This window comes from Zingiber officinale, chromosome 7A (assembly GCF_018446385.1).
Source record: "Zingiber officinale cultivar Zhangliang chromosome 7A, Zo_v1.1, whole genome shotgun sequence".
Lineage (NCBI taxonomy): Eukaryota > Viridiplantae > Streptophyta > Magnoliopsida > Zingiberales > Zingiberaceae > Zingiber > Zingiber officinale.
The window spans coordinates 134928564-134956137 of record NC_055998.1 but is presented as its reverse complement, the minus strand read 5'-3'; the positions used below and the strand labels follow the sequence as shown (position 1 = coordinate 134956137).

Genomic DNA, 27574 nt, shown 5'->3' with positions numbered 1-27574 from the left:
GTACTATCATCCAAAAAATTTCACCAGTACCATGATTCAAGTTAAACTTGGTCTCTAATCCTAATTACCCTGCCGGGTTGTTTGTTTTGGGTTACCCTGTCGGGTAAGTTAGTTTGGGAGGTGCCAGCTATTTTGGAGCCTCCCCCTGAATTATTGGCCATTAATTTAAATTTTGGTTTTAGGTTTGTGTCGATTCTTTTTATAGTTATGGTTAACTTGGTGATAATTTTGTTGATTTTTAAAGTGTTTAGATTTTGAATTTGATTTAGGTTTGTATTTTGGATTTTGGTTTGGTTTATTCGATTTTATATAATGTATTTTTTCTTTAGGTATATAATATTGATTAAGTCCTACTTGCGTGGTCAGACACGCTTTTGGAACCCAAACTTGATTAGTTGATTTGTATTGAGTTATTAATGACTTAAAAGTTTTATTTGAGTTTGACTTGTATCCGAGTCCGGTTTTATTATAACATGCTTTTTGATTGTTCAGTATTAAGTCAAGATTTTTTGATCTTGTTGTGAATTTTTCTAACATTTCTTTTAAATTGTTAATCTCATTTTTTAGTGATAAATTCTCCTCCTCAAGTGTTAGATCTTGAGTTGGATTTGAATTTTTGATTTGTTCCTTGAGGTTTTGATTTTCCTCAAGAAGTGATTTGTTTTCATTTTCTATTTTAGTTAATTTACTATTTAAACAGGAAATAATTCTAAAAAATTTTTTGTTTAAATTAAAATTTACCTCATTCGGGCCTTCGGAAATGAGTACGGACTCGTGGCTTGTTTCGGGTTCAGACCCGTCTTCATCTTCCGACTCATCTTCTGTTTCGTCTTCGCGGGCCATCAGTGCGAGGTGGCTCTGATGTTTCTGCTCTTCTTCCTCCGATTCGTCCGAGGAGTCGTCCCACGTTGCTTTGAGTGCCTTCTTTTTGGTTGGCTTTGGTTTGTCGAACTTCAGTTTTGGGCATTCGTTCTTGTAGTGTCCCTTTTTATTGCAGCCGTAGCAAGTCACGTTCTTTTGTTCTGAGGGAGAACTGATCTTTTGAAGATCCTTTTTGCTGAAGCTCCTTTTTCTCCTGGTGAACATTTTTCTTACCAAGTTCACCAGGTGTTCTTCGTCTTCAGAATCTTGGTCGGAATCTTCTTCAAATTCAGGCTTGCTTTTCTTTTCTTTGGTGGAACCTGCAAATAAGGCTATACCTTTCTCGGCTCCAGCATTAGTTTGTTCATGTAATTCTAATTCACAGAAAAGCTCATCTAACTTTAACTTGGAAAGATTTTTAGAAATTTTGTAGGCATCTACTATTGATGCCCACAAACTATTACGTGGAAAAGCATTTAATGCGTACCTTATTAAGTCTTTATTTTCCATCTGGTGGCCTATCGCATGAAACCCGTTGAGGATATCCTTGATCCTCGCGTGGAGCTGATTCGCCATTTCACCTTCCTGCATTTTTATATTAAAAATTTTATTTAAGAGCAAGTCTCGTTTGGTTACCTTGGCGTCGCTCGTTCCCTCGTGCAGCTCGATCAATTTGTCCCACAGCTCTTTAGCGTTTTTGTGTGGACCGACTCTGTTTAGTTCTTCTCTTGTTAATCCGCACTGTAGAGTGTTGATTGCTTTATTTTCTGTTGACGCTTTCTTTTTCAAATCAGCTGTCCAGTCTTCAGGATCCAGTATATTCCCGGAAGTGTCTGCTGGAATTTTGTAGGGTCTCATAACGCTCATCCACTGGTCGAAGTCTGTTTTGAGGTAGACCTCCATGCGCTTCTTCCAGTACGGAAAATCGTCCCCGTTAAAGAGTGGAGGTCGTACTGTGCTGAAGCCTTCTTGTTGGGACATCCTGTACACAGATAAATAACCGAAAAAGAATCCCAAGACTTGGTCTTGGATTAGTAGTGCGGGTGTTGGTGCAATTTCCAGTAGGTCAAGGTTGACCTAGTTGACCTAGCATAAACCTTGGTCATGGTTTCGATGTTTGACAATACAGAAAGACATGTAGACATGGACAATGCAGGTGCAGTTTTCCATGCGGAGAGATACTGATCAGGGTCTGATCAGATTGGATGAAGAAGAGTCAAGTAGGTCAAGGTTGACCGGATACTTGACTGGGAAGTCATAACTGGGATGTTAGGCAGTTCGGAAAGTCCTGGTGAGTGAAGCCAGGCAGTCGGGAAATCCTGGTGAGTGAAGCCAGGTGAAAATCCTAGTGAGTGAAGCTAGGTGAAAGTGAAAGTCCTGGTGAGTGAAGCCAGGCAGTTGGAGAAAGTCCTGGTGAGTGAAGCTAGGCGCTTGGGAAAGACCTGGTGAGTGAAGCCAGGCAGGGGAAAGACCTAGTGAGTGAAGCTAGGCAGTTGGAAAGTCCTGGTGAGTGAAACCAGGCAAGGGAAATCCAGATGGGTCAAGGTTGATCAGACATCTGGTGAAAAGTCTAAGCAGGGAGCTTGGCACGGGAAAAGTCCAAGTATGGAGACTTGGCACGGAGATGGCACGAAAAGTCAGAGAGGGCTCGGTAGCTCGTTCTCTGGACTGTGGTCAGAGAGGGCTCGGTAGCTCGTTCTCTGGACCGGACGAAGTCAGAGATGGCTCGGTAGTTCGTTCTCCGGACTAGGTCAAGAGAGGGCTCGGTAGCTCGTTCTCAGGACCATTTAGGGTTTAGGGCTGGAGCTCTAAACCTGGATCGGTCTGGTGACCTATCCAGCGATACGAGTGATCGGTCTGGTGACCGATTAGTAACCACACAGTGAGCTTCTGTATGTTATCTGATCGGTCTAGAGACCGATCAGAAGGACGATCAGAAGGAGATCACCTTCGGGAGGGAAAGGTCCTGATCGGTCAAGGGACCGATCAGGGAAGGACCTGATCGGTCTCCATGCCCGATCAGGGAAGGGCCTGATCGGTCTTGTGACCGATCAGGACCCTTGTGGACTGATCAGGATGAAGCATGATCGGTCCACGTCCTAGCCGTTGCGTAGCAACGGCTAGTTTCTTCTGGCTTCTTCTTCGCAGGTGGATGCAGGTATAAAAGAGGCTGAGGGCTTCTAGGCTGCAACTGCTTCTCCGAAGCTTCTGCTTCTTCTTATTACTGCCTCTTTTTCTTGCTGCTGCAAGTTCTTCTGCGAGCTTTGCTGAGCTCTTAGTTCCTGAAGCTTTTTGTGAGTTTCCACTCGGCTGGGACCAACTGATCAGTTGCTGTTGCTGTTGTGGTTGGATCCGAGAAGCTGCGGCTTCATCCAGTCGAAGAGAAGACAAGTAAGCGAAGGTGTTTCATACATTTGTATTGTATTTTGCTTCTTGCTGCTTTCTACTCCTGTATTGCTTTTGCAAAACATTGTGGCGAGGTTTCTCCACCCAGAAGGAGTGATTATTAGCCGGGTTTCCGGGGTCTCATCCACCGACGGATTGGTAGGCTTCGTCCACCTTACGGACATGCCGAGGAGTAGGAGTCTCATCTCCGAACCTCGTTACATTGCTGTGCTTGAGGTTTGGTCTTCTTGTCTTTCTTTCTTTGTTTTATTTTCCGCTGCGCTAACTTCAACTTGTAGAAAGAAACGCGAAGATTTGGGGTCGGCTATTCACACCCCCCCTCTCTAGCCGCGACCATCGATCCTAACAAGTGGTATCAAAGCGAGGTCGCTCTTCGTTGGATCAACACCCGGGGGAGCACGAGCTAGAGAATGGAGTTATTTGGAGAAGACGTCACAATTCCACCTTTCTACGATTGTGACGACTTCGCGTTTTGGAAGGTAAGAATGAAGTACTTTCTTATGACTAACCTTGAAAATTGGAGTTGTGTTCAATTAGGTTTCAAGCCTCCGATGGACAAGAAAGGAGAAACCCTAGAGAAGAAGGAGTGGACCAAGGAACAAGTCCACCAATCCCTAGTCAACGATGAGGTATTGAAAATTTTTGAATTTTCTTTACCTAATGATGTTTTGTGTAGGATAGGTGGATATAACGATGCCAAGGAGTTGTGGAACAACTTGGCAAAGTTCCATGAGGAGAACTCCACTTCAAGTCATGAAGAGGAGTCAAGTGAGCCAAGTAGCTCACTTCATGGAGGAATGGATTTAGAAGTTGAGGGTCACTCAATATCTAAAGAAGAAGAGGAGGAGAGTTCTTCTTCAAGTTCGGAGCAAGAAGAAGAAGCTTCTACCTCCGGAAGGGATGAAGGAGAGAGCGTTCATCCATCCTCAACTCTAGGTAACTCAAGCCATTTAGTTTCTAGCAAATTACACATAATGTGCTTTGAGTGTAGGGAATTTGGACATTACAAGAGTAAATGTCCAAAGAGGGTTAGAAAGACTCCACCGGCGCCAAAGGTCAAGGAAGCCGGAGTCCCAACATGCAAGGGCAAGGAGCACGTGGTGTGCTTCCAATGCAAGCGAAGGGGACACTATAGGAGCCAATGTCCGAGGGGGAGGCAATCTCACAAGGACAAGAGACCGAGCACATCGATAGGGGGAGCTAAGGCAAACCCTAAGGTAATTTCTAAGGCACATTATTGCAATACTAGTAAGATGCATGCTAGTAGTTTGATTGCAATTGACAATAATGATAAGCACGATAATTATAGAAATCGATACACATGCTTAGGTGCCAAACATGTGAGCCTAGATAAGGATAACACTAGGAAAGTCAACCCTAGGATCATCTCATCTAAGGTTAAGGGAAACCTAGATAAGAATCCCAAAACTACTAGACATATGCCTAGGAGTACCTCAAAGAACAATGACAAATTAAAACTTGAGGTATTAGAAAAGGAGAATCAAGTCTTGAGGTCAAGACTTGACACTTTAGAAAAGACCCTTAAAAATTTAGAGAAGTCAACTCTAGGGTCTAAGGGTCAAAAACCCAAGTCCAAGGACATGAAAGGTTTGGGTCACAAACCTAAGTCCCAAGTGGTCAAGCCCACTTATCACAATGTTCCATTCGATTATGGAACAAGACCTATGGCTAGAAAGACCATCACCAAGGTCACAAGGGGGGTCACCCCTAGAGTTGATCTTGATGAGTCCCAAATGACCAAGGCTTCAAAGCCTAGGAGGGTCATTAGAAGGGTTGCTAGGGAAGTCATCCCTAGTGAATACTTAGTGAACCCAATGAGCTCCAATAGGTATTGGGTTCCTAGGAGCGTGATTTCATCACGCTAGATTAGTTAGGGTGTGCCAACCTTACTTGAATAGGTAGTTGACCTAATCATGGCAAAAGGTGGCACTTTAGGATTTTTCAAGGTATAATCAAGCCTTGAAAATGAAATTAAGAATTATTCCTAAGGTGATTAGAATGTGCCAATCAAATTTGAGGAGTTTTCTAGAGTCAATCTAATTGGCACATAGTGATCTAAAAATCTTTGGTATAAGATGCTAGGTCTATTACACTTAGGAATATGGATTTTATGGCAAAACGATCAAAAATGACAACTAAGGCTAGAATTAGGTATTTTCTACCTTTATGTGCTATTTGTCATATATTGTTTGTCATATGCCATGTCATGACATCATATTTATTTTATGATCATTTAAAATGTCATGATAATGCTTAGGTTAGTTAAATATCATGCTTTATTTAAGTTTCATACTTTATGCCATGACATCATGACATTGGCACATGTTTCCATTTATGATACAATTATATGCCATGTCATCATCTTGTGCATTAATGATCAATGAAATTGATTTAAGGACTAAAACACAATTTGATATGGAGATCAAATTGTTATTTAGAAACATGCATGAGAACTTAGATTAAGCTAACCTAAACCCATATCTCACATCAAAATTGACTTGGATGTGTTTGATACACCTTAGATGCGTGTGAGATATTAGGATTGTGAGTTAGGATCAAGGTGCATAGTTCTTGTACCTAGATGAGCCTAATCCTAATTGGGGGATCATAGGGAAATCTTGTGTACAAGTCATGTACATTTAGCCCTAAGATTGTGATCCCGAATTAAAGGTTTTAAAATCATTTCAAAATTGATTTGAAAAACCTTGATGAAGCTTTTCTAGTGATAGCATTCATCATTGAACAAGTTGATACAAAGATAAGTTAACTTTGAGCTATTTCAAAGACTTTTGAACTTTGTATCAAGATTGAAAAATGGAAGTTATTTTCATAGAAAACTATTTTTCCATGATAGTATATGTTATGAGGAATGTATCCTCAAAATTTCATAATTTTTGGAATTTTCTGTAATTTTCTAGAGGTTTCTGAATTTCGTGGAGAGAAATCAGAACTTATCAGACCTTTATCAGGTTTGTGGACCGATCAGAAGGGTTTCTGATCGGTCCAGGGGAGCCTGGATCGATCACTGTGACCGATCCAGAGGGAGCCTGATCGGTCTGGTGACCGATCAGGGCGTGCCAACCTGCTGAATTTCGACTGTTTGTCTGAAATTGCAGCTATGGAAGTAGTGTTTTAGAGTTTTAAAGGTTTGAAACTCTCCAAGACATTGTTGGTGCAATGGTCAAGGGGGAGTTGACCTTTAGGGGGAGTTTTACCTATTAGTCAAGGAGGAGTTGACTTTTAGGGAGAGTTTTTACTCGTCGAAATTTTTGAGGATGAGTGATATGAGATTATCACTAAGTTGATTGTTGAATTTAGTATCAAGGGGGAAATTAAGGGTTTCAATGAAAGGTATGGGACTTTCATTAGGAAGAAACTCTTGACCTTGATTCACTCCTTTTGATGTGTGTCAAAAAGGGGAAGAATGTCTAGAGAATGTTCAAGGAAGAACATTGGAGTTAGTGGGAGAGTTTGTTGATCACGACGAGTGAAGTTGTGAACAACGATAACTTACTCTTCAGGGGGAGAGTTTGTTGATGTGTGCCAATAGGGGGAGAATGAAGGGTTTAAGTTAGGCCTTCATTATCTAAGGAGGTTGCCTTCTTAGAAGGAGAATGTAAGGTTGTAACTTATGTTTCATTACCTAGTGGCATGAAGTAAGTTGAGGCTATTGGATTAGCCTAACTTAAAGGTATTGTCAAACATCAAAAAGGGGGAGATTGTTGGTGCAATTTCCAGTAGGTCAAGGTTGACCTAGTTGATCTAGCGTAAACCTTGGTCATGGTTTCGATGTTTGACAATACAGAAAGACATGTAGACATGGACAATGCAGGGGCAGTTTTCCATGCGGAGAGATACTGATCAGGGTCTGATCAGATTGGATGAAGAAGAGTCAAGTAGGTCAAGGTTGACCGGATACTTGATTGGGAAGTCCTAACTAGGATGTTAGGCAGTTCGGAAAGTCCTGGTGAGTGAAGCCAGGCAGTCGGGAAATCCTGGTGAGTGAAGCCAGGTGAAAATCCTAGTGAGTGAAGCTAGGTGAAAGTGAAAGTCCTGGTGAGTGAAGCCAGGCAGTTGGAGAAAGTCCTGGTGAGTGAAGCTAGGCAGTTGGAGAAAGTCCTGGTGAGTGAAGCCAGGCAGTTGGAGAAAGTCCTGGTGAGTGAAGCTAGGCGCTTGGGAAAGACCTGGTGAGTGAAGCCAGGCAGGGGAAAGACCTAGTGAGTGAAGCTAGGCAGTTGGAAAGTCCTGGTGAGTGAAACCAGGCAAGGGAAATCCAGATGGGTCAAGGTTGACCAGACATCTGGTGAAAAGTCTAAGCAGAGAGCTTGGCATGGGAAAAGTCCAAGTATGGAGACTTGGCACGGAGATGGCACGAAAAGTCAGAGAGGGCTCGGTAGCTCGTTCTCTGGACTGTGGTCAGAGAGGGCTCGGTAGCTCGTTCTCTGGACCGGACGAAGTCGGAGATGGCTCGGTAGTTCGTTCTCCGGATTAGGTCAAGAGAGGGCTCGGTAGCTCGTTCTCAGGACCATTTAGGGTTTAGGGCTGGAGCTCTAAACTTGGATCGGTCTGGTGACCTATCCAGCGATACGAGTGATCGGTCTGGTGACCGATCAGTAACCACACAGTGAGCTTCTGTGTGTTATCTGATCGTTCTGGAGACCGATCAAAAGGACGATCAGAAGGAGATCACCTTCGGGAGGGAAAGGTCCTGATCGGTCATGGGACTAATCAGGGAAGGACCTGATCGGTCTCCATGACCGATCAGGGAAGGGCCTGATCGGTCTTGTGACCGATCAGGACCCTTGTGGACCGATCAGGATGAAGCATGATCGATCCACGTCCTAGCCGTTGCGTAGCAACGGCTAGTTTCTTCTGGCTTCTTCTTCGCAGGTGGATGCAGGTATAAAAGAGGCTGAGGGCTTCTAGGCTGCAACTGCTTCTCCGAAGCTTCTGCTTCTTCTTATTACTGCCTCTTTTTCTTGCTGCTGCAAGTTCTTCTGCGAGCTTTGCTGAGCTCTTAGTTCCTGAAGCTTTTTGTGAGCTTCCACTCGGCTGGGACCAACTGATCAGTTGCTGTTGCTGTTGTGGTTGGATCCGAGAAGCTGCGGCTTCATCCAGTCGAAGAGAAGGCAAGTAAGCGAAGGTGTTTCATACATTTGTATTGTATTTTGCTTCTTGCTGCTTTCTACTCCTGTATTGCTTTTGCAAAACATTGTGGCGAGGTTTCTCCACCCAGAAGGAGTGATTATTAGCCGGGTTTCCGGGGTCTCATCCACCGACGGATTGGTAGGCTTCGTCCACCTTACGGACACGCCAAGGAGTAGGAGTCTCATCTCCGAACCTCGTTACATCGCTGTGCTTGAGGTTTGGTCTTCTTGTCTTTCTTTCTTTGTTTTATTTTCCGCTACGCTAACGTCAACTTGTAGAAAGAAACGCGAAGATTTGGGGTCGGCTATTCACACCCCCCCCTCTCTAGCCGCGACCATCGATCCTAACAGCAGGAAGAGAGAATAGAAGAAAAATCTAGATTGGTGTTGCACCAATTTAGATTTAATTGCAACAAAAAATATTAAAAAAATGATAAACCAGTTTTGAGTTTAAGTGTAAAACTGAAGACCGAGGAAAAAAAAAAGGAAACAAAAAATTTCACCCCCAGCCTGATTGGTGGTTGCACCAAATCAGAGCGGTACCTGCTCTGATACCACTTGTAGGACCGTTAGATTCGATAGAGGGGGGGTGAATATCGATTCGAAAATACAAAGTATAAGCGCAGCGGAAAAGTAAATGAACACAGTTATTTTTACTTCGTTCGGAGCCTGTGACGACTCCTACTCGAAGGCCCGTGGTCCTTGACCACTTTCGTTGGGCAATCACTAGCAATTCGAATATAATTACAAGATGAATACAGGAAATGCTAATGAAACAAAGTAATACCGACAAGGAATTTAACTAAAAACCGAAAGAGCACTTTGTCGGAGCTTTGTTGGCGTCGCAGCAGAGCAGCAGGACCAGCAGTAGAAGAGTTCTCAGATTGATGATTGATGCATTGAAGCTCCTGCCTGGGGCTTCTTTTATATGTTGTTCCGGGCGCCTGGATTCCTTTCGGGCGCTTGGAATGTGACGTAGCTACTCAAACCGTGATGCTCCACGTGGCGACGACTTGGCTGGATATAATTTGCCTTCCGGGCGCCCGGACCACTTTGTTCCAGAAAACTCCCTTTTCCTGCAAAACAAAATTAGTCCGAGGTAATATATAACTTGCAACATAGATTATTAGCACATTTTATAATAGTAGGAATTAGCACAAATAGTATGACTTAGATTCCGTCTTTCTGAGACCGGAATCTAGTCACGATCTCGACTTAGATATCCGAAATGGATCTAAGTCGGATCGACGCCTAATATTCCCTTCCCGGGAACGCGTCCTCGCAGTCACTCCCCTCCAGTGACTTACCTTACTTACCTGCCAGACGTCCGGTCAGCCCGTCGACCCGTCTGGACTTCTCGCCAGCTATCCGGTCAGCCCGTCGACCTAGCTGGACTTCTCGCCAAGCATCTGGTCAGCCCGTTGACCCGCTTGGACTTCTCGCCAGCTATCCAGTCAGCCCGTCGACCTAGCTGGACTTCGTGCCAGACATCCGGTCAGCCCGTCGACCTGTTTGGACTTCTCCTGCACACTCGATCAAAGTGTCAGATAACAACAAAACTAACTTAACCTATTTGTCATTCATCAAAACCTAGGTTAGACCGTTAGTGCTACCCGCACCAACATTTTCCTCCTTATCTTTCATGATTGCATAGCCATATTTCATTATTAAAAGAATGTCAAATTCGGTTTTAAAAAATACCTCCATTTTGTGCTTCCACGTCGCGAAGTCTCCGTCGAACTTCGGGGGATGGATGTTCGCTCCGACCATCGTCTTGATCGTAGTGCTTCAGTTGACGGTTAGTCCTTCTGAGGCGATCAGACTCTGATACCAATTGTAGGTGCAGCGGAGGCCGACAAGAGGGGGGTGAATTGCTGTAAACAAAAATAAAACTACCCTCCTCGGATTTCAACTCAGAATAAATGCAGTAGTAAAATAATGAAAGCAGAAAGTAAAAGCAGAAATAGAATTTTTAACCTGGTTACAACCAAGAGGGTTGTTAATCCAGGGTAGTGAAAAGCGCACTAAGAAAATTCTCCTTTGCTGAAGGCGGAGAAGCCTTTTACACTAATTGCTCAGAACTACTGCTAGGAATTGCTTACAGATTGATTTCTTGAGTTGTTATTGAATTCCTAGCTCCAGGGGCCTTTTTATAGCTCCTGGAAAGTCTATCCCGAGGGTCCAAGGCGCCTCCAACAAGGTTCAAGGCGCCTCCAGCTCGGTCAGTGGATAAAACTTTATCTGCAATGCAAACGGTCAAAACTGACCTGTTGAAGGCACCTTCAATAGGGTTGAAGGCGCCTTCAAGCTGGAGGCGCCTCCAAGCTGGCAGCTCCAATTTCCAGCTTGGTTTCTTCAGCTTCCGATGCTCCGTTCTTTTAGGTGATTGCGGCCAACCCGAATAGGGCTCACCCGAACCCAATTCCCGGCCTTCTCCTCGAGCAGCCTTCCGTCCCGGCATAACGTCCCTCGAACGCCACGCACGCTCTTCACGCCCACCGGAGTACTCTTCCGCAGTTCTCTCGTCCTTCGGATGCACCGAGCCCGTCGGCTCCCTTCCCGTGCCGTCCTTCTCGCTAGCTGCGTCTTCCGCTCGACTTCCTGTGCTCCTAAGCTCCTACACACTCAGACACATGGATCAAACACAGCAGGACCTAACCAACTTGGTTGATCACATTAAAACTACCACGGGGTCCAACAACTACCTCTTGTCTAGATAGTCATAGGACCACACAAATAAGAATGAACCAATTCCAACACATATTCGGCTCTATACCCCTTAGATTTAAAAGCTACTTGGTTATTTTTCCTTCCAAGTAAGACCCGCAGGTTGGAAAGTTTTCCCACCATCAATGAACCCGAAAGTTCATTATCCTTTGAATCATACTCAAGTCAATATGACCTAGCCTTAGATGTCAAATATGTGATTGGTTCATTTCCGAAGGTTGCTTTCTCTTATTAGAGTTAGAAGATGTGCTATTAATTTTCATTTGTTGCATCGTGAGAGTTATTGGATTTTAAATTGCCAACCAACGTACCAGAACAGATAACTTTCCTATTTTCTTGATAACAACTTTGTTACCAAAATAGACAGAATATCTATTCTTTAATAGTTTAGAAACTGAAATCAAATTCTTTCTAAACTTAGTACGTAAAAACAATTTCTTAAAATCTATATTTTATTCCTATCAGAGGATAAACTTCTCCTACTGCAACAGCTGCTACTTTTGCAATAGTGCCCATGTATACGGTATTTTCCCTTTCATATAGTTGTTAGGTTTCCTGGAACCCCTGCAATGAATTGCAGACATGATCAATGACTCCTCGTATCTACACACCAGGTACTGTTAGATAACACCACTAAACATGTTTCAACAACTAATGAATAAAATACACCTATATTGTTCTCAGTTCTTAGAGGGAAGTCCATCTTAATGTCCAAGTCTTATTTCCAATCATTATAATTGGGACAACTAAGTCTATTCTATAGTATAACAACTAGGGGATTGACAAACATCCTAAGAATCACAAAACTATTTGGTCAAGACCAACTCCTTAAAATCCCCGTGAATTTTGTATGTCACGATAGTGTGGACGTATACAAAATCAAAGAGGAGATTTTATCCATTAATTTTATTATCTCGTCAACCTTTCTTTATGACGAATAAAATTAATAGTTGGTCTGTCTTTGGTCAAATATTTGGTCAAAACTTTGAATTTAAAATAACATTGATTCCTCAAACAATATTATTTAAATTCACCAACACCTCAAACAACAGGAATTATGCATCCCACGATAGTGTGGACGTATACAAATTCATACATTTGTAAGAGGAGAGTTTTACCCATTAATTATCTTGTCAATAAATCTTTATGACAAATAAAATTACTTCAAATACCGTGAATTTTGTATGCCACGATAGTGTGGACGTATACAAAACTAGACATTTGTAAGAGGGGTTTTTCCCATTAATTTTATTTTCTTGTCAACCTGACAAATAAAATTACCTCATACATCGTGAATTTTGTATGTCACGATAGTGTGGACGTATACAAAATCTCAACATTTGTAAGAGGGAGTTTTAATTTTATTATCTTGTCAACTTATCTTCATGATAAATTAATAGTTGGTTTTCTTTGGTCACACAAATAATAGCAGTGACTCCGATGGGGAGGATACTATTAGATGTATCTAAGTGTATACCATTACTTGACACTTAGTCTATTAAATAAGATTGTGCCTCTTCCGATGGGGAAGATCACACACTCTTAGTCAATTTCCTATAGTCATCCAAATGGAAGTTTGATCTAGTGATCCGCAAACAAACTCATCCGATATAGAGGAAGGCACTCAGAGCCAAGGCGCAAGTTTGTTTGCATCACTTACAAACCAGTAATGGAGACCATGGAATTTATTTATAAATCCCTCTCCCACTTAGTTATTTAAGGTGAGGAATTTTAACCTATACTAGCATATATCACATGCACACACACACACACATCATAGTAAATAAAAGCAATAAATATGGAAATTAATTTTCCAACTATTATGGCCTTTTCTGTCACTGTTCTCTGTGTGCTCCAACCCTAGCTACTGCCATCTTTAGCCACCGCCACCGGGTCCATGTCATCGGGTCCATCGAGCTTCCTTTTCTGCTGCGCCTCTGGTCCTCCAAAAGCATCACGCTTCGCAAGGATACGATCCGCGACAAAAATAGAATTTTACCTATATCGATCCTATATTCCACAAAGAAATGTACATATATTCTAGATCGAACAAAAAAGTAAAAATCTAAAACTAATACAGCTCCTGCTGTATTTGATACATACAATCATGCACACATAAAAATAATGCCCTTGACATGTCCAAGGGTCCAATCACACACAATATCTATATGCCATAATAGTTGGAGCCTGCAACCACAAAGTTAGCACATCCTACTATTATCCTGCCTAAATTATGTATGGCATGTGCATAATTAATTTGAAAACCAAAACACACAGAGGCAAACCCTAACTCTAATACCAATTGTTGGTTAGTCCTAGGAAGATCGTACTGGTTCCACTGTACAAAAATTTTGTACAAGTGTCGAACCTTTCCTAATAACCTATTGTGTTCTTTAGAAGCTAAATTAGGAATCGTAAACGGAACTTAACATTATTGATTCCAAATTTAACTTATCTGTTCTTAATGGTTTAGACTTGGATCGCAAGCGGAACTTAACACTATTGATCCAAATCCACCTATGTTATAAATTTAACTAAATATTAATTTCCAAAATTGGCTTCCAAGACTGCATGGTGAGGCACATGGCCTTCTTGGGTATGGGAGCATCCACCACCACCTAGACAAAGCCTTTTAAGGAAAGCTAATATTTAATTTCCTTATATAACTCTAGGCTTAACCAAAAAGAACAATCGAATCACAAATTCGAAGAACAAAAAAAACACAAACTCAAATTACAATTCGAAAAACTAGAATCTAATGGCTCTTGTGTTTGGAATTCTTACAAAGAAAAATAACTAGCATGATGCGGAAAACAATTACTAGTTATACCTTTTTCCTTGTATGCTAATAACCTCAAGATCTTCTTCCGTATTCCTCGCCTCGTCTTGAACGTCGTGTGGGCGACGATCCTTTAAGATAAACACCACCCAAAAGCTCCTCCTCCTTCTCTAGAATTCGGCCACAACCACCACCAAGGAACAAAAGAGCAAAGGGAAAGGGAAGAGGAGAGATTCGGCCACAAGGGAGAGCACAATCAATGGAATAAGAATAGATGCATACCCTACTTCTCCTCTTCTTCTCCTTCTCTTTGTATCCGGCCACACCAAGCAACCACAAGAGGTGGCCGACCCTAGCATGAAGAAAAGCAAGGGCTGGCCCTTAGGAGAAGACTTGAAGAGAAGAGAGAAAAGAATAGAATTCTTACATGAGGCCTCTCCTCTCCTTCTTTTATAATACTTGCCCAAGGCAAATAAGGAAAGACTTTTTATAAAAATTAAAATCTTCCTCTTGTTTTTCCTTTTCCCCTTTTATTTTTCCTTTTCCTTCCTCTTGATTGAATCAATCACCAAATCATGGATTAACTTGATTGTTGATTGATTTAAACTTTGATTGGCCGGCGCCTTGCTTGGGCACCAAGCAAGGGTGGCCAGCCACATCATCAAGGAGAAAAGAAAATAATTTTTATAAAATTTTACAAGAAGAAATCCTCTTATAAAATTTTACAAGCTCTCTTTCCTAAAGTGGATGTTAAAAAGGGAAAGTTTTAAAAAATTAAAACCATGTTTTAAAATTTAAAACTTCTCTTCTAAAAATTTCCTTTTTTAACATGGTTACAAAAATAGAAAATTTAATTTTAAAACTTCTCTTCCTTTTTTTCTAAAACCATGAGGATGGTTAAAAAAAAGGAAACTTTTAAAGCTTTTAAAACTCTCTATTAAACCATGTGACATAATTCAAATAAGGAAAGTTTTATATTTTAAAAACTCTCTTTTAAAACTTGTAGTTTTCTACAAAGAGAAGATTTTAAAAATTCAAAACAACCCTCCCATTTGAATTAATCATGGTCGGCCCCTACTTGCTTGGTCACCAAGCAAAAAGGGTCGGCCCCCATAGAGGAGGATGTGGCCGGCCCTTACTTGGTCACCAAGCATTGGACCATCCCCCTTCTTGGACACCAAGATGAGTTTATATTTGGATGGACTTGAGGCTTTAATGAGGCTACGACAGGGACCTAGAGGAGAAATTGGTTTTGACCTTCCGACGAGCTTGAGTATCCCGTGTTCGCCCCGAACACACAACTCAAGTTCATCAATAATAACTCATTCCACTAGAGAGTTATTACTGCACTATCGCACCAATTCCAAATTACATTATGGGATCCTTCTTATCATGAGTGTGTTAGTCTCTCTGTGTTTAAGATAACAAATGTCCACTAATTAAGTAAGTTACTGACAACTCACTTAATTAATATCTAGCTCCAAGAGTAGTACCACTCAAGCTCATTGTCATGTCGGACTAAGTCCACCTGCAGGGTTTAACATGACAATCCTTATGAGCTCCTCTTGGGGGCATTCTCAACCTAGATAACTAGGACACAGTTTCCTTCTATAATCAACAACACACATTATAAGTAATATCATTTCCCAACTTATCGGGTCTATTGATTTATCGAGCTAAATCTCACCCTTTGATAATGTAATGCCCGAAAATTCTCAAAACTATTTTAGAAATATTCTATGATTTTTTTGGAATTTTAGAATATTTTTATGGAATTTTTAGAGTAGCGGAAGTAGCAAAAATAAATAGAAAACGAAATAGCTTAAGTGGGGATTGAACCCGAGATCTATTGGGTCCTATGACTTATGGTGAACCATGGTAACCAAGTGAACCCAGCAGGGCCGTACTGAAAGGAAAGGGAAACAATTTTATTTAAGTTGGAGTTGGGCCAGAATTATCACTTAATATAAATAGGAAATAATTAAGTGAAGAGTTATTTTCTTTGATCGTAGCTTTTCTCCACCCCAACCTAATTCCGCCGCCCACTTCTCTTCCCCTCTCAGCGCCAACCACAAGAACAAGCAAGGGTTCCGTTCCAAGGGTAATTCCGACGACGACTTTGACACATGGACGTTCCCCTCTGCGAGAAGAACGCATAGACGCGAGAAGGTCATCGAAAGGATCGTCTCCTCCGGAAATCTAGCGATTAGAATCGTAAGAAACTTCGAATAGGAGGTAAGAAACCACTCACCTGCAGTATAAGTAGCTTTTCGTACGATAGAATGCTTTTAATTTAGCCATATGTAGATTTTTCGACGCATAGCGTGCATTTAACCCTCCTCGCAGATTTAGGGATCTAGTTGAGCACCTCTAGATGGGCCAGACACGTTTTCTCCTTTCAGTTGGAGATTCTAGACAATGTCGGGTGCCTAGAGGTGATCTCCCTAATAGAGGGGAGAGTTGGAGCACACTAAGTGTTCGATAAAATGCTTAGCTCAGTAAAGTGCTACAGTAGGCATTTTTAATAGCTCAGTAAATGCACTAGAAGCATTTAAAATAGCTTAGTTAGTCTTGCTACAGCATATATGGGACTACGATCCGATGGGTGGGCACCCATAGTCGCCTCTAGGTTTAGATAACCTAGTAAAAGCAAGATAAATTAGTTAGCTATGATCCAGTATTTTACTTTCAGTAGGGGCACTGTACAGGATTAGATATCCATTGGGCTAGGCTCCCATAGTCGGTCCCTAGGTTTAGATAACCTAGTCAACCTTACTAAATTCGGGACTTGCAACCCCGGGTCTAGTTAAGGATGCGCGCATAGCATGTATAGTTGTCGGGCTCATTAGCAGTATGATTATGTATTTTGATCTATTATGGTAATAGCTTTCCAAACTCACAATCAGTTATATGATTATGTTTTGAAATCAGTTTTAGTTCAATTTTAGTTAACTCAGTTATGTTTCAGTTAGTTCTTTCTTGTTGATACTTCAGTTATTGCCATGAGTAGCTCTTGGTTTTTATGTCTTGTATGATAGTATACCATGCCTAGCACTCTCCATCATGTTTTCAATCAGCATCTTTCAAAGCATGAACTTATCGTATGCATGTTTTTGTGAGTAGATGGTTTCTTACTAAGCGAAAGCTTATAGATACTTTCTTTTCCTTATACTGCAGATAAAGGTAAAGGAAAGATGGACTAGCGGAGGCTGGAGGGCAATGCTACGAAGATGTGTGTGAGCAGGAACTTGGAATAGAGATCTTAGGGAACCTTAGCAAGCTTTGTTTCAAACATTAGAACTTTTCAGTGTTTTTACCATTTTGCACTTTAGTATGTTAATCGCTATGAATTAATTAACCATGCATCTTATTATGCTTAGAACACCTCTTTTATGTTGTTAGCATGTTAGTTGTTGTCGTTAGAGTGTTTCTTAGTCATTTTAGCACTTGTAATGTGATTGAGGCACGAAACAGTGCTGAAATCAGAGTGTAGCTGTGAAATCAGAAACTCCAATCGATCGGTGGATCGATTGGGGGTTCCCAATCGATCAGCTGATCGATTGGGGCAATCTGTTCCGCGAATAGTAGGCTTCTGGATCGATCAGCCGATCGATCCAGCCATTTCCGTCGCGAACAGAGAGCTCTGAGATCGATCAATGGATCGATCCAAATTATTGCCCCGAGCACAGTAGCGTGCTGGATCGATCACTGGATCGATCCGACGTTCCAATCGATCAATGGATCGATTGGGAGGTCTGATATCAGCGGGAAAATGTCTAAGTTCAGTTCCTTGACCATGGGGAAGGTAAAACATGTCATGAATAATTAGTTTACCTACCTTAGCATGTATAGAACCACGAAATGTTAGTAGTTGAGTAGAATTTTAATTAGTACCGCTTCCGCATCTAGTTTTAGTGATGGTCAGGGAATAGTAGCACAGATTAATATAACGATCGGCCTCACAGCCTAGTTCGTAGGAGGTGGGTCGTTACAGATAAGTTAAAGAAATAAATACTAAATATATATGTTTGTTATTATATTAGGATTAAAAGCACACACTTCCATAATAACTAAGGTCTAGTTCTTTAATTAAGTCAATATAAAAAGAACTTACCTAAATGGTCCTACTCAATACACTCTGAGTGTACTAGTGTAATTTATTAGTCAAAATAAATTAATACCTAATTACACTATGATTATTCCAATGGTTTGTTCCTTTCCAATTTAGTCGTAAGCTACTGTTTATAATTTATAAGAAATTGATAACATAATTTTCTGTGTGTGACACCACACACCATATTATCTACAATATAAATCAATTGAACAACTACACTTAGCATATAAATGTAGATATTGACCAATGTGATTCTTTTTATTTCAAATATAAATATTTATAAAAAGCTAGGTTTTTAGTATACACTCTAACAAATTCATCCCATGTAGCCTTTAAATTCTTGCGTTTAGAGTATGTCGGTCTTTGAGACTTCTCCTTGTCCCTTTTCTTTAATTTTGGGCAGTCATCCTTGATGTGCCCTTCCTCGTTGTAGTTGTAGCATCGGATCATCCTTCTATTGCGTTGATGCTTTCTCGACTACGATCTAAATTTATTAGTCTTAATAACTTATTTAACTTTGTTGCGTTGATGCTTTCTCGACTGCAATCTAAATTTATTAGTCTTAATAAATTTATTTAACTTTCTTACCAATAGCGTTGCTTCAATTTCGTCGATTGACGCTTCAGAGTCAGGATCGCCCATCTTGGCTTGTAGGGCAACATTGAGATTTGACTTCTCTATTTATTTAGGTTCTGCAATTCGTGATTCGTGAAATTCAAATGTAGAAAATAAATTTTCTAGCGTACTTACCTCAAAGTCCTTAGAGATGTAGTATGCATATACTAAGGACGCCCATTCTGGAGTTTTGGGGAAGGCGTTGAGTGTAATTCGTGTTCAGTTGAGTTATTAGCTCCTTAATTCTTGCTTGGAGTTGCGCTACCTTCTTGCCATTGTTCATCCGGAGATTTGTAAGCAGAGTCTAGAGGATGTCGCGCTTTGCTAACTTCGCTTCTGAGGTGCCTTCGTGGAGCTGTAGGAATTTTTCCCAGAGGTCTTTGGCGGAATTGTAGCTTCCGATCCAACTTACCTCCTGGGGCGGTAGAACGCTGAGCAAATGGAACTCTGCCTTTCCGTTGGCCACGAAATCAGCTTGTTCCTTTTTCGTCCAGTTATATTCTTCCTTGTCTTTAGGGACTGCAAAATCATATTTCATAATTAAAAGAATATCAAATTCTATTTTGAAGAATACCTCCATTCGACGTTTCCATGTAGCGAAGTCTCCGTCGAACTTCAGGGGATGAATACTTGCACCGGCCATCGTCTTGATCTTGATGCTTCAGTCGGCGGTCAGTCCTTCTGAGGTGGTCTTGCTTTGATACCAATTGTTAGCGCAGCGAGACCGGCAAGAGAGGAGAGGTGAATTGCCGGCAATAAGAAAATACCCTTCTTGATCTTTCAACTCTAAAATAGTAACAATAAAATAATAATAAATAAAATAAAAGAAACAGAATATAAGAGACTCAGCAATTTGACTTGGTTACAACCTAAATGGTTGTTAATCGAAGGCGGTTGAACAGCGCACTAAGAATCTCCTTCTCTAAAGGCGGAGAACCCTTTTACACACTTAGAGAGCTCAAGAATTGCTAGGAAATTGAATACTAAGTTGAATAATTAATTCCTAGCTCCAGGGGCCTTTATATAGCTCCTGGAAATTCTATCTCGAGTCTTGAGGGCGCCTCCAAAGGGGTTGAGGGTGCCTCCAAGGGGATAAGTGGATAAAACTTTATCCGCTCGCAAACGGTCTGTTTGACCCAGTTGAGGGCACCCTCAAGGGCATTGAGGGCGCCCTCAAGATGAGAGGGCAGAGGCGCCTCCAACGACTGTTGAGGGCGCCTTCAGCTACTTTTCCAGCATTTCTTCATCTTCTCTTTAGCTTCTGAAGTTCCGATTGCTTGGGTGATTGCGGCCAACCGAAATAGGGCTCACCCGAATCCAATTTCCGGCCTTCTCCTCGAGCAGGCTTCCGCCCCAGCTTCTCGTCCCTCAAACATCGCGCACGTTCTTCTCATCCACCAGTGTACTCTTCTGCAACTCTTTCGTCCTTTAGACGCACCGAGCCTGTCGGCTCCCTTTTCGTGTCGTCCTTCTCGCTAGCTGCATCTTCCACTCGACTTCCTGCGCTCCTAAGCTCCTGCACACTTAGACACAGGGGAAAAAATCAAACAGGATCTAACCTAACTTGGTTGACCACATCAAAACAATCACGTGGACCAACAAAAATAGGTATAAAAGATTGGAGGTTTGGCCAACGGTAAGTTGAGATAAGTTTCTGAAATGTAGTACTTTTGAAAAGAAGAACCGGCACGGGCGAGTCCTCATTACGAAGGCAACATTATGTGACGATTTGACTAAGGGTTCCACTCATAATCTAAAATCGAAATCCGACAGTTAAGTAACTGTCAAGCTTACATTGTGCATAAATTATTATATTCTATGCTAACTTGTTTTTGCAAGGATCAATAGACCGATGAGCTAGATCAATAGTTTGAACAATGCTGAGATGTCAACCAAGTTATCATATGTGTTGATGTGGCATTTGAGGTGGATAGGATAAGATCCGAATTGATGATGTGGCATGAGATAAGGATGATCTTGCTGATGTGGCAAAGGGTATAATCAAGAATAAGGACTAAAGTGTTGATGTGGTAGAAGAGGTAGAAGGGGATTGGATGAAATCTTGATCTGTAGACTGATCCTGTAGATCAATCCTATAGATCCATAGACTGATCAACCAAATATGGTTTTGATTTTTGAGGTAATTTGTATACCGATCGAGTTGTTCAATAGACTGATCTGAGTCTATAAAAGAGAGCCTTTGGCTTCAATACCAATTGCTCAAGTTCTCTTGCTCTTGCTTTGCTCTGAAACATCAACGCTACAATGAATCATTGCTCCGACAACCATGCTCAACTTCATATCTTTTACATTGTTGGTATAATTGTTTTTATTTACTTCATCTTCATGCTTTAATCTATAAAGGAATGGTAAACATATTACCGTTCCTCGACTTTTGTAAAAGACGAGCTTTTTTCTCTTTTGAGAAAGAGATTGCTAGTGGATTATCCATTGAAAGTGATCAACTATCGTAGACGTTAGAGTAGCAGTCAGAGGTTGTCAAACAAGTAAAAATAAAAATGTCTTTTACGTGTTTGATTGTTCTATATGTTTATTTCTGTTGCCTATTTATGAAAAGATAAAACAAGTTTTATCTGAGCAAAAGTGATCTGCACTACTCACTCCTCCTAGCACTTCTCCAATCTTACAAATCTGTCTAAGTCAACTTCTTAGTAGATTTATATGCTTATTGACTAAATCCAATCTTTAGTCGATAAGATCTCAACTTAGACAAATTCTAAGGTCGAGTCTTTACCTAAATCAAGTCATATCAAAAACCCACATTAGAAAGTTAACTTAATTCTCACAACTCACTAGGAGTTATCTACAAGAGAAATTAATTCTGTCTACCCAGAAATCTCACTTTTTGGGTCTTCCATCCTAAGAGGCATCACCTTTAAATATTTATGATCTACTAAGTATTTGGTCAATTTTGATCACTTCTATCTATCATATATCAACTTTGATTTACCAAATTTTTATCCTTGGCCTATTTGAATTTATCTACTCGTCAAAGTGTCCGATAAACATTTTCCACTTAGACTTCATTCATTCATTCATTGCATTTGCAATATCTTTATCAAGTAACTCGCACTTGAATACTTGACAAATCATATTAATAATCTTAATATATGTCTAACTTTAATTTCTTTTTCCCCCAAACATAAAAACATACTTGGTTGAACTTGACGATTTGAATGTGATTGTACCAATAATCTCCCCAATATCTTAGTCTCCTCGAATATTACTCAATTGATTGAATTTGACTATTTAAGATGTGATTCCACAACACATTGAACATCAAAGTGAACCCTTGTGTATGGTGGAGCCAAATTAGTGTAGAAGAAGGAAACACTACTTGCAGCAACCACTTAATGATGGGCATGTATGCCTCGAAGGTTGTTTGCTAGACATGGTGAGAATCGAGAAGTCACCGGCGAAACTTGAAGCCTAGAATTTTTGACATCTTAACGTGTGAGGTGTGTAATTCGCCAAAATTTTGGGCGACAATTGATTTACTACTTTATGAAGTCGTCTAGTGTCTTACATTACATTGAGCGATGTGGGGGGTTTCAGAGCGGAAACAACTCACAAGAGGAATTTAGACTGAGGAATATTTTGGTCATCTTATGACAAAAAATATTGTCTTTTGACAAATATATCGGCAATTTACCAAAGGACGCACGTAAAAATCTGAATTTACCAAAAAGCATACACTATTTTTGTATTTACCAAAGAGCGCACTTTTTTAAAAGCATTTCCTATTTTACCCTCCTGATAATTTGACTTTTTCTATTGTTTTTCTTTTCTTCATTATATTTCTCTCACCTCTCTCTCTCCTCTGTCAGCAGAATAAAGAAATAACATTAGTCAATTTTTAATCACATTTTAATACATTTGAAGAAGCCAAAATAAATAATGGACACCATATTTGGACTCTTTGCAATTTTAGAAATCCACAGGAACTGAAATGGGTGCAATCGGAACTTTCTAGGTCGATTAGTGGGTTTCGGTCAAAACCCACTGATGGACCTAGAGAGCTCCGATTGCACTCATTTCAATTTTTATGGATTTCTAAAATTACAAGGAGTTCAAATATGGTGTACATTATTTATTTTGGCTGTTTATAGATGTTAACAAGCAAAATCAAAGAATTGGCATAAAAGCTCACGTTGGGCCTGATATGGAATCATATCAGGCCCAATGTGGGCCTGATATCATTCCATATCAGGCCCAACGTGAGTCTGATATCATTCCATATCAGGCCCACGTTGGGCCTGATTTGAGTCCATATTAGGCCCAACGTGAGTCTGATATCATTCCATATCAGGCCCAACGTGATATGGTGTCCAAATATGGTGTCCATTATTTATTTTGGCTTCTTCAAATGTATTAAAATGTGATTAAAAATTGACTAATGTTATTCCTATATTCTGCCGACAGAGGAGAGAGAGAAGTGAGAGAAATATAATGAAGAAAAGAAAAATAATAGAAAAAGTCAAATGTCAAATTATACATGCTTCGGATGACGCAGACGAAGGTGGGTCAGGAGGTCAGACACTACATGACAAATATACCTGCAAGGAATCATAACCATTTGTCAGAGAATAATCATCACATGTCAGGGAATATTCTAACGGTGGGGGGCTCATACTCCTCTTGGTTCCTCCGCCAGCCTATAAGAGAAAGCCACGCGTCGATCACCGCCAGACAAAGGCTAACACTCAACATTTCCTGACATTCGCCAAGTTCCAGAAGCCTCAGTTGCAGTATAAAAAGGGATGCTTTGTCTCTTACGCATGTACGCTCACTCGTCATTTCTTACCAGTCTTTTACTTTTCGTCCTTTCTCTGTGATTTCTGGGGAAAAAAGTACCTGACTTGAGCGTCGGAGGGCCTGATCCGGGGACTTTTTCCCTGGATTTTGGGTCTCTAACGACCGGTGGACTCGTCTGAGTGTGTGCAGAGCAATAGCGTCATCATCCTGATCGTTTTTCTCCGTATGACCGCCCGTGCGAACCTTTCCAGGAGGTACCTCGCTGATTCAGCATCTCAACGACTCTGCGTCAACTTTTCGCACAACAAAGTCCACCTTCATCCGACTCAACTTCCGGACGAAATCAGGGGAGATTCAGAGCGGAAACAATTCACAAGAGGAATTTAGACTGAGGAATATTTTGGGCATCTTATGACAAAATATTTTGCCTTTTGATAAATATAAAATCATAGTTTTGAGTATCATAAAAGTTTAGATATGTAATTTGGTAGCTTTTGTGTTTGTGTGTGTGTGGACAAGTCTTTTCAAAGTGATGTATAATGATGAAGACACACACAAGTCACAAGCCTCGCGCCTCGCCTTCAGAGGTAGATTTTCTTCATCTCAGACTCCGGTCAGCCTTCAGCTTTTAATACAAGCAGGCTGACAAACAAAATGTGTCATCCACTTTTCAGCTCCGGTCAAAAGCCTCGCCCCCTGAACGTTACTTACAACACGAGCACTTGCCAGACATATTTGCTAAAGGCTAGCTATTTCGAATCAAAATCTTCTTTTTATCTTATACAAAAGCTGGCAAAGTATAAAGAAGAGTGCAAAATGTCATTCGAAAAGGTAAGCCAGTGGGCCTCTTATTCCATGAATAAAATAGACACAATAATTTGAATAGGAATAGACTTCAATAAGATGCTTTCAGAGCCTGTGGAAGGAGCTTTGTTTATGCAAAGCATACAGTGTTGGGAGCACAGCGCTTGCTCATTGAGAAAAAATTTTTATTTTATTTTTAATGTGATCTAATCGAAGTAAGTGTTGTTATTTTCCTTAAAAAAATATTTAAATTATTTTTATCTTTTTTATTACTGACATTGAACTGCTGCGTGAAACTTGCATTTGATACTTGTTGTGTTCATTATGACATGCAATGTGATTGTGAGGTATCCCGAAGCACTGCGCTGGACTACAGTACTGAGCAGAAGCAAACTGATGGCTGTGAAAATTAAACGACAGGCAATCTACCAGACGCCACCAAAATGTGAAATGAAATATTTGGACCGAGTAATAGCATCCAGTCGAGCAGACAACAAAATATGGGTCAAATTAGGAGGGATTTGGGGTCCCATTACCATCATCCTCTGCCTACTTCTCTCTCTCATCTACCTCTCTTTTCTTCTGATTTCTCGCCATGCATTACAGCATGACCGCCAAGTGTTTGTTCGAGTGACTGCGTGAGAGGTGAAGACTTGTTTTGTTTCTCTTCCTTCAGAATGGCCGCCGCGGATGGCGAAGAAGAATACATCGAGATGGACATGAGCTCGGATGGCAGAAGGCGCAGCGGCGCCTTCCTCTGCTACTCCATTCTCTCCCCTCTTCCTCCTACTTCTCCTCATTCCAATGAGTTCGAGTTCCAGATGTGTGGCGTGCCAGCTGAGGCAGAAGCCGCTGCTTCTCCCGCCGACCAGCTCTTCTACCAGGGGAAGCTTCTCCCCCTCCACCTCCCCCCGCGCCTCCAAATGGTGGAGAAGCTACTCCAGAACTCAAAGGGGCAGCCGCTAGAGGCGAGCAATGAAGACTGCTGCAGTGAATGCTCGGAGGCCCTGGTGAGGTCGCGCCCGCGCCCAAAGAGCGCGTCTTGGTCCAAGAAGTTCAACTTGATCAAGCAACTGTCGCTCAGCCCGAAGCTGAAAGCTTCCGGGCATTACCTCATGTCTCTGTTCTACTCGCGGCCGAGCACAGACGAGCCGTGCGCCGGCGAGAAAACCATGGCGAACCTCGACGCATCGGGGCGAAGCGGCATTGGGAGAGGGAAGCAAGCGGAGGAGGAAGCGGCCTGCCACAGGAATTCTTTCTCGGGTGCCATCAATTGGAGTCTTGTGAAGAAGAACTCCTCGTTGTCCTCGTCCTCTTCCTCTTCTTCTTCCTCGTCCTCCTTCTCCGCCACAAGCTCCAATAGATTTAGCCAGCCATTGTTGCTGAACAGGAGAAGCAGCAATGCGGACTCAGACGCGGAGAGCTCTATACAACGAGCCATTACCCACTGCAAGAAATCTCAGCGGGTAATCTCTGGTCGGAAGAGTGCGAGTGATTTCGAGTCTCAGGTCAGCAGCAGATGGTCTCTTCCGCTATCCAGCAGAGCCCAGGAATTTTCAGAGTAGTTCAAGAATCCATGTTGTAGGTTTTAACCTTTTTTGGTCAACTATGTTTCTCTGGTGTGTGAATCAACTAGAGATCATCCTACCCGAATCAAATCATAAGCTAAGAATCTTTCAAGACGAGTATGACATTCAAAACTTGTATATTGATGCGGCTATATGGGGATGTCCACCTGGTACGGGGTCAATCATTAGAGTGGAGGTCAAAATCAAGATGGTCAACGCCCAAGTGTCAAAAGGCTGAACCGAGGATAAATGTAATGGTCAGTCAGGACAGGTAGGGCTCGATCGGCAGGAGACATGTTCGAGCAGACAATCCTTCCGACTCAGAGAATACCATAGGCAAACGCTCAAGTGTTGGTAGTTTGAGAGCATGAAAACTAAAACGAAACAATTAAAATAATAAGGTAACCACTCACAGTGATCTCCCGAAGAACCGCAATCGAAGATTATCGCTGTCGGAAGCACGATCACGGAGCAACCGGAAAGCGCTTCAAGGTTCACGAGCCAAATCTCAACCTCTGGATGCTCTCCCATTGCTCTCTCAGATCTCCTTCGCTGCTCCTCTGCTCACCTCAATCACCCTCTGATTGCCTTGGACGCTACCATATATATCAAGCAAGACATCGGTTACCAACCGATGCCTTGATGACAGCTTTCAATGGAGGAAGATGAAGGTGAATGGGCACCCCTTCATCTTCCCAACGTTGCAACTGATGCAACGTTTAACATCTCCCACTCGTCCAAGTCAATCTATATGGTCAAATAGATCATGTCAGTCACATAGACTACAAGATGATCATGTCACGAAGACCAAAGCAAATTTGTCACAAAGACTAAATAAGTCACGTAGACTTTATGAGGATCAAGTCATGAAGATCAGAGCAAAATTTAGTCACAAAGACCAAATAAGTCACGAAGACTTTATAAGGATCAAGTCACGAAGACCAGAGCAAAATTTAGTCACAAAGACCAAATAAGTCACGAAGACTTTATGAGGATCAAGTCACGAAGACCAGAGCAAAATTTAGTCACAAAAATCAAATAAGTCACATAGACTTTATGAGGATCAAGTCACGAATATCAGATTAGAACATCCATTCCATACATTAGGGAAAATGGTTCGTGCGACAGCAAGCACAGCGAGCATTCAATTGCTAAGAAGATTGTCACACCTTACTTAGCTGCTCCATAGAACAAATTAGAGATATAAATGTCCATAGAACGAATCATAGACATAAATGGCTTGCCTTTACCCCAGATTAAATTATTTACATCATCATGAACATCTCTAATCCCTCATATTGATCATATGTCAAGAACATGTTCAACATCTCAAATCAAACAAATTATTCACAATTGCATTTTATGTACTGAACTAAAAATGTAATCGGTACCAGTGAATAAATGTTACAGATGTAAATCAATCTTAATCTTCCTTTTTAGCTAGAATTCATTCATTCTAATCAGTTGCTTTCCTAGTTATGCTCCATAGACCGAATCATCCATAGCCAATAGGAAACATGCTAAAGTAGCAGACACTGATCAAAACTTCAAGTAGACAGCTAAATAGTCACTTAGGGTAAAATCGAGATTAACTTATAATCTCAAGGGTCTCACATAGTAGAGAAGTAGGGATCCATTCTACTACTACCCTTCTTATCGTCATAGCACATGTGGTATGAATCACATGCTACAATGTTATTCTCTTTACCAAAAAGAGCGCATGTTTTTTTTTTCAAAATTTAACATCATACAAATT

At 41.2% G+C, this 27574-nt stretch overlaps 1 protein-coding gene across 1 annotated transcript; it reads left to right on the top strand.

Moving 5' to 3' along the window:
• Positions 1-24801: 24801 nt before the first annotated feature.
• LOC122000522 (probable membrane-associated kinase regulator 3) lies at positions 24802-25956 on the top strand. Its single transcript, XM_042554904.1, has one exon. It carries the CDS (start codon positions 24928-24930, stop codon positions 25813-25815), a length of 888 nt encoding a protein of 295 aa, XP_042410838.1. The 5' UTR covers positions 24802-24927; the 3' UTR covers positions 25816-25956.
• Positions 25957-27574: the final 1618 nt, after the last annotated feature.